The following is a 14081-nucleotide window of genomic DNA, read 5'->3' on the forward strand; positions in this document are numbered from 1 at the left end:
TACAGGTTTGATGAACCCCACTTTTAATAGCTTAGTGACTTCCTCTTTGATTTTTAAGAGCCATTCGGTTCTCATTCTTCTCAATTTTGTTTGACAGGCACCATATGATTATGAGTATCAATGTAATGTTGAGCTATCTCATGGTCAATTCCAAGCATATCTTCATAGGACCATGCAAACACCTCTTGAAATTCCATGAACAGTTCTTGGAGATCTTTCTTTTCTTTTTTCATTTAGAGTTGGGTCAATTTTAATTAAGCGTGGATTCTCATCATTGCCCAAATTAATAGTTTCAAGAGTTGGTTCCATAGGTTCAATTTTCTTTTCCAATTGTTTATTAATTTTATTTTCAAATTCGTTTGAATCATTTAGGTGCATAATTTCAATGTTATGGGACACATCAAAGTAATCCAGATCAAAATTCATCTTATTGAAAATATTGAAAAGTACATTGGAACTTGTATTACAAAAAATTTTCTCCATGTTCTCAGAAGACCCAACCCAAGTCCAATTATTAATGGGCCCCATAGTAGGCATGATGAATTTGGAAGGATCACTTGGTTTTTCATTGGTGATGGCAAACACGTCCCCACTTGTCTTCATCATGATCTTCATTACTTCAGCATCCATGCAGTTCACCCAATCGACCCCTTCTCGTATCTCTTTGATCACCATGATAGGCTTCTCCTTAAAAGTGAATTTTTCATTAAAGAACATTTCCCAACCTGGATACACCCTTCCATGAGAGTGCCATGGTTTTTCTTGATTCCATCGCAGCCCTCAAAGAATCCTAGATCCTCCTTAGTCACTTGAGTCTTGATATTGGGGAACTTAATTATCCCTTTTCCTTCTCTTCCAAGGCCGATGCCAGGCATGTATCCCATGTTCTTTATCATTACAATCACCTTATGGCTACAATATGGGAACAAATCGGTAGCATACCTTTCATCCTTCAACCCATAGTTAGCCATATTTATGAACTCAAAGCCACTCATTTGAAGCTCACTCCCTCCATCCTCGAGTCCACAAATCGGTGCTAGGATCTCACCATCTCCAAGCACTATAGCAATCTCTCCTTTCTATGGGATCTTCATCTTTAGGTGTAGTGAGGAAGGGATATTCCCATTGGGGTGAAGCCAAGCCCTTCCTAAGAGAAGATTGTAATTTGGGGTGATATCCATGACATGAAATTCCACAAAAGTTTCCATTGGCCCAATCTTACAAGGAGCCTTGAAAGTACTTGTGACATTCCTTGAAGTGTTGTCATGTGCCCTTACAGTCAAAGGAGAAGGAATGATGGTCTCCATGTCTAGGCTAATAGTGAGGGCAGTCCTAAAAGTACAAACATTCAAGGTAGATCTATTGTCAATAAGAATCATTGGAACCTTGGCACCTATGCATTCGATGGTGATTTGCAAGGGTCTAATTTGAGTAGCTTCTTTAGGAGGGAGGTCTTCATCGGAAAAAGCAAGGAGAGGGTATAAGGAACCCTCAACTCCCATGAGAGACAAAACTTCTTGTGGTGTAGTTTCTATAGGTACTTCTTTCTAATTCAAGGCATCCAAAAAAGTCTTATGGTGTTTTTGAGAGGCCATGAGATAGCCTTATACGGACACATGTGCTTAGGTCTTCTTTACTTGCATCAAGACCCTATCTTCTTCATCTTTATCTCCTTTTCCCCTAGGTTCCATTGGTTTGGACCCTTTCTCTAGATCCCTACTACGATGATCCTTTTCCAAAAAGAATGGCTTGTAGTGCTTCCCACTCCTAGTGATATTTGCTACATTGTCCTCCAAAACCCTTTTCTTCAATTTCGTCAATTCTTTGGGAAGCATTCCCCATACTGCTTTCACTTCCTTTAAGACTTCATCTTCTTCATCCTATATTCCTTGGACTTTCGGCATTGATATTGACATTTGTAGTTTCTATCAACTTCGAGCAATCCCATTCAACTTCATCTACTTGCACCCAATTTTGATATGGAGGGGGAGCCATATGGTAATCGAGCAAAGAATTCTTTCTAATGTTTGGTTTGGTAATGATGTTGGGATTTGGGAGAGTTCCACTGTCTATAAGGTCTTGTATCTCATCTTTAAGGCGAAAGCAATTATCGGTTTTGTGGTCGGATTTTGGTGATAGTGGCAATATTCATTGAGGTTCCAAGTGGGAGGTATAAGATTAGGCATGGGTGTAGGGTCTAAAGGCTTGATGAATCCTTTGGAGGATAAGTTTTCATATGCTTGGGTGAGGGTCATTCCTAGGTTGGAGAATTCTCGGCAAGCTTTCTTTGGGTAGGCTAGTGTTTGTTGGGGTATGATGGCGCTTAAATTTACGGGATTGGGTGCTTTATTGGTGGTCCCTCCTCCATATGTCTTCTTGGTTGAAGGCTTGCTTTCCCATTTCTCCAATTGTCCATTATTGAGAGCATCTAAGATTCTTGTCTCACAATCACATAATTCTCCAAATGAGCTAATAGGTGATGACAAAAGCCTACTATTATAAACCGAAAGCAAGTTCTTGATGACCATGTTGATTTGGTCTTTCTTATTTGGCCTCTTGACCATTCTAGATGCCTTGTTCTTCCATCTAGTCATGTATTCAAAAAATGTTTCCTTTACACTTTGTTTGGTAGTCTACAAACCCCTTAAAGTCACATCAATCATGGTGTTGAAGATGAATTAGTCCACAAACAACTTCACTAGCTCATTCCACACCTTAGTTTTGCTTGGATCAAGGCTATAGTACCACCTTGATGCACCTCTCGTGAGTGAAAGGGGAAATGCACGCAAAGTTTGCTTCTCATCTAGCTCCTTCATTTCGGCAATGCTTGGGTATCTTCTTATATGTTGCTTTGGATCCCTAGTCCCATCAAACTTTTTTGCATCGGAGATCTTGAACTTGGGAGGCAACGCAATAGGAGTCTTTGAGCTTACCCCCCCCCCCCCCCAGTTATAGAGGTAGTCATCCATTCCTTGTGCCTTACGGAAGGCAAGTTGCATCTTCTTCACCTTTTCCTTTATAGTTATGGTTTCTGTGGTAAGCTTCTCAAATTGCTTGTTTCTTTCATACTCAACTTGGAATATTTTTATGTTCTTGATGTCCATGATGCTCTCCAATAATTCGTTAATTCTACCATGATTTGTTTGCTTCCTTGAATGTAATTGATAAACGTATGCTAGGTTTGATGTGAATTACCATGATAGGTGTATTTTAGGATTTTGGGATAACTGATGCCATGTTTATTGCTAGATGAATGCCAGTGTATCTGTGTGTATGAGTATAGAATGCAATGTTGAATGTACCTTTAATGAGATTAAGACATAAGACACAATGAGTGAAAACTAACCCACAGGTCAAGCAGTATTGGGTGCTTAACACCTTCCCAAGATCGTACCTAAACTCTGAACCCATTCTAGTAGTAAGATCAATCCTTCCACGTAAGAGCGTTATGTAAATGGTTCCTAGACCTAACTTAGGTGGTGACTCCATATTTTCTATGCCCTGGTCCACTCAGCCGAGGCATACTCCCTTTTATTTTAAGGAGGAAACCGCTACGCCCACAAGGGTATAAAGTGAAACACATGTTATAGTTTAGGAAAGTAATCGTGCATTCTGAAAGTTCAAGGTGGTAAATGTAAACAAGAGTATAGTTTAGGGTGATAAAATATAATTGCCCTTAAAATAAACATGTTTGTATTACCATACAATCATTTTATCTATTTTATATAACCACTTTAACAATACACCACACATCTCATTCTTCATTTTACAGTTCATCCAATTAAAATAATATATTTTCTACTAACGCCAATAACAATAATTAAACCTAAAACACCATCATCTCACGATCAAACCCACCACTGCCCCAAAAATCCAAAACCAAATCCACCTTTGACCCAACAACAACCCACACTAATACTAACTATCCTCTCTAGCCATGATAACCACCAAAATTTTTGCCATCAAAACCTAAAATGAAACCCAACAACACTAGCATTGATGACCCACCCTAGCCATGACGACCATCACACAATTCAGATCTAAGAGGTGGTGCCTAGAAAATGAGGAAGAGGATGGAGGAGGGAGAGTGTGAGAATGGATGATGATGACCAATCCCACCAACACTAGCATTGACGATGACAATGATCCTACAATGATCATGCTTGCAATCCGACTACAAGGAGAGAGAGAGTGCGAGAGAGAGAGAGATAAAGAAATCATATATATATATATACACACACACACACGTTGTATAATATCATTTAAATATAGATGATATTGTAGCAATATGTAAACATTTGAAGAGTGGTGCATATTGAATGATTATTCATCATCTAAAATGAATTTATTTTTATATTGCATAACCCATTGAGAATGCTTTTATATTAATATATGTTAAAGACAACATAGTGAATCACTCATAAAAACATCATTGGTGTGGTTGCCTTAGCTTTAATGAGATTTTTTTTTTTTTCATTTTACCCGTTATGCTTCATTATCTACTCACCGTTTCACATAAGATGTATATATTAAAACAAAAAACTTCCATTGAGAAGAAAAGCATCGATAAGGCATAAGGAAGAGATGAGAAATCTAAGAAGAAAAATGCCCATAAAGTGTTTAAAGAAATTGTTTAGTATTATTGTTGCTACTGTTGGTGTGGCTTGATTCCTAAACTTTTTCACTATTTGACCAAAAAAAAAAAAACTTCAAAAAAAATCATCTGCCCAAACTATTGGTAATTTAGAGAAGTAATATAAAGAGATAACAAAATGTTCCAATACACAAATAGAAAATTTGATGTACAATTGAATGTTATCCTTAGACAATATTTGCCCCACAAATTTATCCTTAGGATACAATCAAGTTTATTGGATTTTATAAATAACAATTTTAGAGAAGACCCACAAGTTTCTTGTATTTCTAAGAAAGATGAAAGAAAAGAAGTTGAGAATAAGTTATCAAATGAATATAAACTACTATTTATACTTAAAAGATTATGACCTTTCAATAAACACATTTTCATTCAGTATGTACATTTTTAGTCAATAGACACATTTTCATTCAGTAAACACATTTTTGATTAATAGACACATTTTTCGTTTAATAGGTACTTTTAATATATATCTAATACAAAGGGTTATAACCTTTCAATAGACACGTTTTGATATATGTATATATATATATGTGTGTGTGTGTGTGTGTGTGTGTGTATTATAATCTATCTTGTATATACTTATATATACAACACAAACTAAACTATAAACGCAACATTTTGTCTCTTATTTCTTTCTAAAAAAAAAAAACTAATAAATAAAATAACATTACTTTCTTATTTCTTTCAATATTAATTTTTTATTTATTAATTTCATGCATTTTTGCTTACTACTCTAACTCAAAAATAATGGTTTTTTTTTTCCTCAAAACTCATCTAGTAATTGTTTGGCTAAAATGCAAAAGTCACCCTTTAAGTTTCACCATTTTTCATTTCAGTCCTCTAAGTTTATATTTTGTCATTTCAGTCCTCTAAGTTTCAATTCTTTCAAATTCAATCTTCCGTTAATATTCCGTCCATGGTTCCATTAACTTGTCCAAAAACTTATTTATTTCTTAATTAAAAAACATTAAATAAAAAAATTAAAAAAACCCAGTACATCATCTGAAGAACACATCTGAAGAATAAGAAATAGAAACCCCACTAACCACTTCAGCCTAACTGCCTAACCCATCAATAATTGAGATCGAGAGGGAGAAAGCCAGATTATGAGGGAGAAATAAATAATTAAGAAACAGAAAGCAAATTAGAGGAACCCAGTAAGGCTCTAATACCAGCAGATCGTGAGGAAGAAAGTGAGAGATTGACACACGTTTAACCCCAGCAGAAATACTCTTCCTCCGACCTGAAATAAACCAAGTAATCCACTGTGAAATCGGGTTAAAGAACCCCAGAGACCTAGACTAAACCCAGGTACTCAACTCAGTGATGCTCAAGCACCCAAGGTTCTCTAGCCTCATGGTTTGCGACTCCAGTGGCCGAGAACACAGGCGCCGCATTGAGAGTCTGAGAGGGAGAGGAGGTATTTCGGTTAGAGTCAAGTACATCTGGACGAAGTCGCCGAGGACTGGCCTGAGCCGAGATGCCGAGTACACCAAGAGCAGAGCCGCCGAAATACCTTCTCTCCCTCTCGATCTCTCGACCTCTCAGTCTCTCGATCTCTTTTTCTCCCTCTTGATCTTGCTTTCTCCCTCTCGATCTTCATTATAGATGGGTTAGGTAGTTAGGCAGAAGTGGGTAGTGGGTTTCTTTTTCTTTTTCTTCAGATGGGTTCTTCAAATGGAGGATGTACTGGGTTTTTTTTTTTTTTTAATTAACGTTTTTTAATTAAGAAATAAATAATTAAATATTAAGTAAAAGGGCAAAACTACACCGTTTTTGGACAAGTTAACAGTAGCCATGGATGGAATATTAACAGAAGACTGAATTGAGAATAATTGAAACTTAGAGGACTGAAATGACAAAATCAAAATTTAGAGGACTGAAATGAAAAATAGTGAAATTTAGAAGGTCACTTTTACATTTAAGCCTAATTGTTTTTACACTTTTTACTAACGTCTTTCTTATGGTTTCTTCGTACGTTGATCCCAAAACGAAACCTAGTTCTCGAATTCTCCTCTTCTACCCAATCAAAATATAGGCATCAATCCTTCTTTTTCCTTGCTTGTCGATTCCTTTTCTTTTCGTGTGTAAAGTGCAATGGCATTGTTGTGGAGGACAATCCTATTGATTACCCTATAAATAATGCAAATTAGATTGTAGTTTTTAAGAAAGTGATTTCTAGATAGTAAACACCAAAATCTGAAGTCATGGGCGAACCCAAGGCCAACCCTGCCGATGAGCTCAGTATGTTCTCTTTCCCCTTCCAAGATTACTATTTGACTCTATTAGTTTTGTTTCTTATTTATTTCATTTAAATATTCTAATAAAACAAGATCAAGATTGTCATACTCCCTAAACCCCGTGCAAACACATCAAACAAATGAATAATATTTCAAATTTGCTATTGAAAAAAAAAAAAAAAGGAATGATATATCAACTACAGCTAGCACTTTGTTTGTTTCGATATCAATTTTTTCCTAGATTTTTACACGTTAATTTTAAAAAAAAAATTTAATACATCACTTTAAACTGTCTAATGTAGAACAAAAATCAACCTAAACATAAGCACAATCAAACACCACACAGCTACAAACACCAGACCCCAACCATAGCCAACCACCACACCCACCCTCCACCGCAACCAAACCCACCTCCCCTGCCACCACAATCACAATCACAATCCAAAAATCAATCTCATAGCAAAAAAAGAAACTCACCCACAGCACAGAAGCCACCACCACCACTGCCAAATCATACCCACAAACCCAAACAGACCGGACTCCACCACCAAACAGACCAGACTCCACCACCTAATGACCCACCAAAACCCAAACCCACACAACCCACTCACCGTTTCCCACAACCCACTCACCGAATCCCACAACCCACTCACCGATTTCCATAACCCAACCACCGATTCATCGATTCCACAGCCCAGCAACCACCGTGACCCACACGTCAACCTCGACCACAAACGCCGATGCCCACCACAGACGCTGATCTCCACAAACCCACACCCTCCACGCAGAGAGGGACCGAGACAGAGAAAGGAGAGAACAAAACAGAGAATGGGGAGAGAGGAAGAGATGAGAGAAAAAAGGAAAGGGAGAGAGGGAGAGAGAGAGAGAGAGGGGGTGAGGCTGAGATATCAGACTTTAGAGTAAACTGAGATATGGGCCCGGTGAGAAATGAAAAGTATTAAACAAGTTTGCAATTTTTTTTTTATAGAAATAGCAACCCGGATAGAGCAAGATTTTATGGGTTTAGTGGCTAAAATAGCAACCGGGAGTTTTTGGGCCTGTTTGTTTAATCATCTTAAATTCACATTTTTACATTTTAAACAACATTAAACACATTTTTACAAACTTTTTCACTCACACGTATTTCAAAAAATTACAAAAATTTCATTTCAAACTACTCTACTAAACACCCCATTTACATCTCCGAATACTAGTGCTCTAAAAGTGTTACAAAAAAAAAAAAAAAAAAAAAAGAAGAAACTAATATCAGCCTCTTTTTCCCCAATAGAGAAAGAAAGGGGAAAAAAACTATTTGAAAGTTTTTTTCCCAATAAAGAAAGAAAGGAAAAAAAAAAAACTATATGAAAGTTGTTTTTGAGCAAATTTTAAACTTTTGAAGGTGTTTTCCCATAATTTTGAGGCATATCATGGTTATTGAATTTTTGAAGAGCTACTATTTTCATCATTTCAATTTTTTTTTAGTTGGTGGTTTTAAGGAAATTTCAATAATAGTAGAAGTTTTTAAGATATTTTGGTCTTTAAAATTTTGAGGGTATTTTTATCACGTTAAATATTTCCGTGGCACTTTTGGCTATTTTAGAACTTATGAGAGAATTTTGATCATTATATAGGTTTTAGGTGAGAGTTTAAGGGTGTTTCAATCGTCTTGAAAACGTTGGGAACGTTTTGAGAGTATATTTGTTTCTTCTACTATTAGGAGTTTTCAATAATAATAGAAGTTTTAAAGATATTTTGGTCTTTAAAATTTTGAGGGTATTTTTATCACATTAGATATTTTCAGTGGCATTTTGGTCATTTTTGAACTGATGAGAGCATTTTAATCATTATAAAGGTTTTAGGTGAGGGTTTAAGGTTATTTTAATTGTCTTGAAAACATTGGGAATGTTTTGAGAGTATTTTTGTTACTTTAGAAATTTTTCTAAGGTATTTTGGTCATTATAGAAGTTTTGTGTGCATTTCAATCATTATAAATGTTTTATGCAAGGTTTTGAGTATATTTTAGTCATCTTAGAAATTTTTAGGCCATTTCTATCATTTTGGAGGCTATTATGGAGTATTTTATTATTATTTTAAAGATTTTATAAGATATTTCGGCCATTTTCAAGTTTTTAGGGATATATTGATTATTTACAAATTTTTGAAGTATTTCTCTATTTGGATGCTTTCATGGTGTTTTGGTCATTTGGAAGATTTCAAGAATGTTTTCATGACTTTAGAGATTCTGAGTTATTATTTTCTCCACGTAGGTTTGAAGAGGTTTGTTCTCTTAAGATATAAGAGGGGCCTTAGATTCATGAGAAAGGAAGAAAACGCTTTAAGCTCCTTTTGGCATGTAAAACATTTTCAGCATTATCAACCTTAGAGATAGTGTATTTCTTGATGACCAAAAAATATTTTTGTTTAATCAAGTTTCTCAACCGTCTCAAAAAAAAAAAAAAAAAAACTCAACCACATCAAATGTCCAAAAATGAGGAAAAATTTTCCTTTTCCTTTTTTTTTTTTTTTTTTTTGCTTGTTTTTGCTAAAACAAATGGGATCTATGTTCGATACATTTTCTTTGTAGAGTATGTCTATGCTTGTACAATTATTAATCAAGATTTCCATCCCCTAATTTTCTTTAATATATGGAGTTAATATGGGCTTATTAATGAAAACGGTTCAATTTGATTTAATAAATATTTTGTAGATATGTATTGCACTGCATATAAATATAAATATTTATATTTGGTCTGACTCTTTCTTAATGCTATATTATTTAAGAGTAATATTTTAAATTATCATCATTAGATTACAAGTTTTCTTGTTTCTCAAAAAAAAAAAAATTACAAGTTTTTTTTTTTTTTGATATAAGATAGGGTTTGTACTCTAGCCTAATCTAAGTGTATATGTGTGTGATGTTTCCTCTTGGAGACTTGAACCCCGGTCCTTACCCCCCACACCTCACAAACATTTATACTTGTGGAGTGACCATCGCACCAAGAGTGCGCTGTGGCATTACAAGTTTTCATTATTATTACAAACATGTCAAATTTTGTTTTAACTGATCAATGTTATTTACTGTTGCTTGAGAACGTATTTTATGTATAATTTGAAAGTCCAAAAAACTTAAAGTCTATATTTTACAAACATGGATAGACTAAGAGGACAGCAGAATAAATAATATAAAACTGTGAGGAATAAACAATTTAAAACATGAGAGATGTAATAAGTGGCGGCTCTAGGAATTTTTTTTAAGGTAGTCATTAAAAAACTTAAATTAGTTAAAATTTTAATAAAAATAAAACTTGAATATATTAACATCACAAAAAAGCCTAAATATATAAAGTATTAAAATTTCTTTTACAAGTTTTCATATTTTGAAATCATTGTATGATATGATAGCTTCACTATTAATGCTATTTACAACATCTATTTTTTTTTAAGAGAGTTTCAACCTATGGCATCCACTCCTGATGATAGCTCTTTATTATCAGACCAAGACACTAATCAGTTTTTGGTGTAAGCGGAGATTGAATCTCAGATCTCCTATACAACCATCAAAGACTTTACCAATTGAACTAACTAGAACCCACTAGTTACATCTATTTAAATGTACACAATTAAGCAATTATTAAATTACTAATCTCTTATTCAATTACTGACATATTGCCTAAATAAGTAACAATATAAACAAAATGCATTATTTTTTTGAAAAAATATATCACATAAATCCAATAAATTCAGCTAAAGACTAAAACAAGTACTAATAGACTAACTATTTGAAAGTGTGCATTTTTTAAATAAAAAATAGTAATCTTAAAATATGCCATTTGAAAACACAATTTAAAAAATCACAATTAAACGTTTGATTTGGGCCTTTAGGCTAATTTGCTCGTTTGGGTAATTTTTTAAAAGTGATACGTCCATAATATTTTTGCAAAACTTATACAACAGGTGGTAATTTTTTACTAATTTTAATTTGAACTTATCACTAAAATTATTTTTTTATCTATCGGTAGCAACATACTATTTAAGATTTTTAACGAAAATGTTACAAAAATATTATAAATATAGTATTGCTTGCAATTTTTTGGAGAGGTAGAATTTAATTTTTAATGGGCTCAAATTGTTATTTAAGGTGTTTAAGCATTTTTTAATAGGTACATTTAAAAAAATATTCAAGTCAAGGTAGTCATGTGACCACCTTGAGCTACACTTGGTGCCGTCCCTAGATGTAATATGTCTTCCGTCATTGATTTTGTGATTATAAAACTTTTATCATTTTTTTTTCTTTTTTGTTTACAATTCATGATCAACAGTAAAATCACTTTCTTATCTATGTGATTAATTTTATGGACAATTTGATAGGAGTCTTGGTGGCAGTGAGAATATGAATTAAGTGCAATAATGAAAAATACAAAGTGTGTCTTTGGATGAGCTTAATTCATCAATTTATTCCTTTCAAAAAACAAAGTCATCAATATATTTAACTTCTTCTTCTTTTTTGAGAAGATCAATATATTTAACGAAGTTTGTTTATTTGTACAAATTCAATTAAATCTTGTAAAATATGATATTTGAAAAGCCACACGTTCCATTTTAGGATGAAAATTAAACAATAACATGTCATGATGGGTGATACAAAGGAAATATGTTGTATCATCAATCATGATATTGTTTATTCATTTTTTAAGTTTCATTGCCCTTAATTTATGATGATTATGCTTTAGCACTGCTTGATTGAAACTATTGCCAAACTTGACCCACATCTCCCTGCCCAATTGTTATTAGACAGTGTATTTAAATATTCCTAATGTATTGCAGCAATCAAAAGAACAAAAAGACATCATCGTCCAGCGCATTACTTACTTAAAATACAGTCATACTCTTTACTATGTGATACTGGGGTGGAAAAGTATGACTCTGGTGTTTTTGAAGCCAATGGATACAAATGGTGAGCTCTAATATTATTCTAATTCTTGTTTTTTCTAGTATTCAATTATAAATGTTTACTTCTAATGTAGTCAGTTTTATTTTGCAGGAGGTTGTCTATTTATCCAAAAGGAAACAAGAAAATGAATGGAAGTGGTCACATCTCAATTTACTTGGCAATTGTTGACACCGAAAGGTACACTCTTGGCTGGGAAATTTATGTCAGCTTCAAATTGTTCCTGTTCGATCAAATACAAGACAAGTTCTTGACCATTCAAGGTTTGCTTCCTCATAGTTTATATATATATATATATATATATAAACATGCATATTCATCTTTTATGATTGTATTTTGGTTTAAGTTATTAAATTACCGATTTTCTCAGAAACTTAAACTATAGGAGATGGTAAATTTATTCACGTGTTGGACACCTAAGCTACTTTTTTTTTTTTTTTGAAACTACACCTAAGCTACTATTGAGTGTGACTCAACACGTGAAAATTAAAAAAAGAATGTGAGAAGGTCATAAAAAAAATTTAGGGCTTGTTTGGTACTTCATCCCAAACTCACATTTTTATATTTTAAACAACATTACACATTTTTTCCACGTACTTTTTCACCTATACGTATTTCAAAAAACTACAAACAACATTTCTCAAACTACTCTACCAAACACCCCCTTAAACTTAGAACTTTTATCCTAATACCATTTAAATTTTCAATTCTCTCAAAAACTAATCTAACATATCTTTTTTTGTGTGTGTAGATTATGATGGGGCAGTTAGAAGATTCCATGATATCAAGACTGAATGGGGCTTTCACAAATTTCTATCCCTTGAATATTTCGAAGATCTTTCTCAAGGATATCTTGTCAATGATTGTTGCGTATTTGGTGCTGAGCTTTTTGTTCATGAACGCAATGCCAAACGGGAGTTTCTTACTATGATAAGAGAGCCCCTTAACCGTACTATGACTTGGAAGATTGAAAACTTTTCATCACTAGATAAAGTGACATATTATTCTCGAATATTTCAAGTTGGCGATGTGAAATGGTATTAATTTTTGTTATTATAAGTTGAACTTTTATTGTTGTAAACAAAAAGGAAAGTTTCCTTGATGAAACTTAAAACCTATTTTTTTTAACTCTTTTTATTGAATCCATGCAGGAAATTACTGGTTTATCCCAAAGGAATTTATAATGGAGAAACCAAAGCAATATCTGTCACCCTCCTTTGTTGTGATTGTGTTCTACCTGAGCAAAAGTTTTTTGCAGAATTCAAGATACGTATAATGGACCAAATTAACATGGAAAATCACGTGGAAAAAACAGGTATGTATGCTTATATGTGTGTGTGCACACATGTGCCTCCCGTTCTCTTTCACCTTGTTTTGTTCTTGTGTAATTTTTGTCTCAATTTTTTTTTGTCTTGTTTTGTTTCTTACAGAAAAACATTGGTTCACTACCTCTTCAAATGAATGGGGTTTCTCACACTTTATGCCTCTTAAGGATCTCCAAGATGCATCCAAGGGACTTCTTATGAATGATGGTTTAATTGTAGAAGGAGAAATAATAGTTATGTCTAATGTTAAGTGATTCTCTAAAATGGTTGTCTAAGAAATTATGGCAAAAACTATACTTTAAATATTGTAAAATCACATCTTTATCCCGGAATTGCATTTGGGGAGGTTATGGGATTATTATTATTATTATTATTGTAATTGCAAAGATGTCAATATTAAAAAAGTTTAAATTTGTCTTCTTTATTTTGAAGCTTGTGCATGCGCTCACATGCGTACATGCGCTTTATATACATAAATACGTACACATGTATGTATATAAATGTGTGTGTGCATATATATATATATATATGTATATATATATTATGTAATTATGTATGTATGCATACATGTATGTACGTATTCTCTAAATCATCTTAGTAGTATGTAATAACTAATAAGTGTGTATTTATAAAAATTAGGATAAACTATATATTTGGTCTCTAACTTTTAAGCTATTTTTCAATTTGGTCCTTAACTTTTCAAATGTATCAATTTAGTCCCTAACATTTTGCTATTATATTAAAATGATCCCTACCATTAAGTGATGGATGAAAAATGCTAATGTAACTAACAATCTTATTAAAATATTACTTTTATCCCACATGGAATTCTACATAAGCTGACACGTGAGACTAATTTTTTTTTTTTTTAAATCAAAGATAAAATCAATCTACTCTCTTTTTCCTCCTTC

General features: G+C 33.4%; 1 protein-coding gene across 1 annotated transcript; it reads left to right on the forward strand.

Annotated features, from left to right (window-relative positions):
* Window positions 1–6822: 6822 nt before the first annotated feature.
* LOC142617818 (uncharacterized) lies at window positions 6823–13574 on the forward strand. Its single transcript, XM_075790777.1, has 6 exons — window positions 6823–6901; window positions 11722–11851; window positions 11939–12108; window positions 12597–12882; window positions 12997–13160; window positions 13276–13574. The coding sequence occupies exons 1-6, from the start codon at window positions 6865–6867 to the stop codon at window positions 13422–13424; spliced, it is 936 nt and encodes a 311-aa protein (XP_075646892.1). The 5' UTR covers window positions 6823–6864; the 3' UTR covers window positions 13425–13574.
* Window positions 13575–14081: the final 507 nt, after the last annotated feature.

Source organism: Castanea sativa, chromosome 11, assembly GCF_040712315.1.
Source record: "Castanea sativa cultivar Marrone di Chiusa Pesio chromosome 11, ASM4071231v1".
Lineage (NCBI taxonomy): Eukaryota > Viridiplantae > Streptophyta > Magnoliopsida > Fagales > Fagaceae > Castanea > Castanea sativa.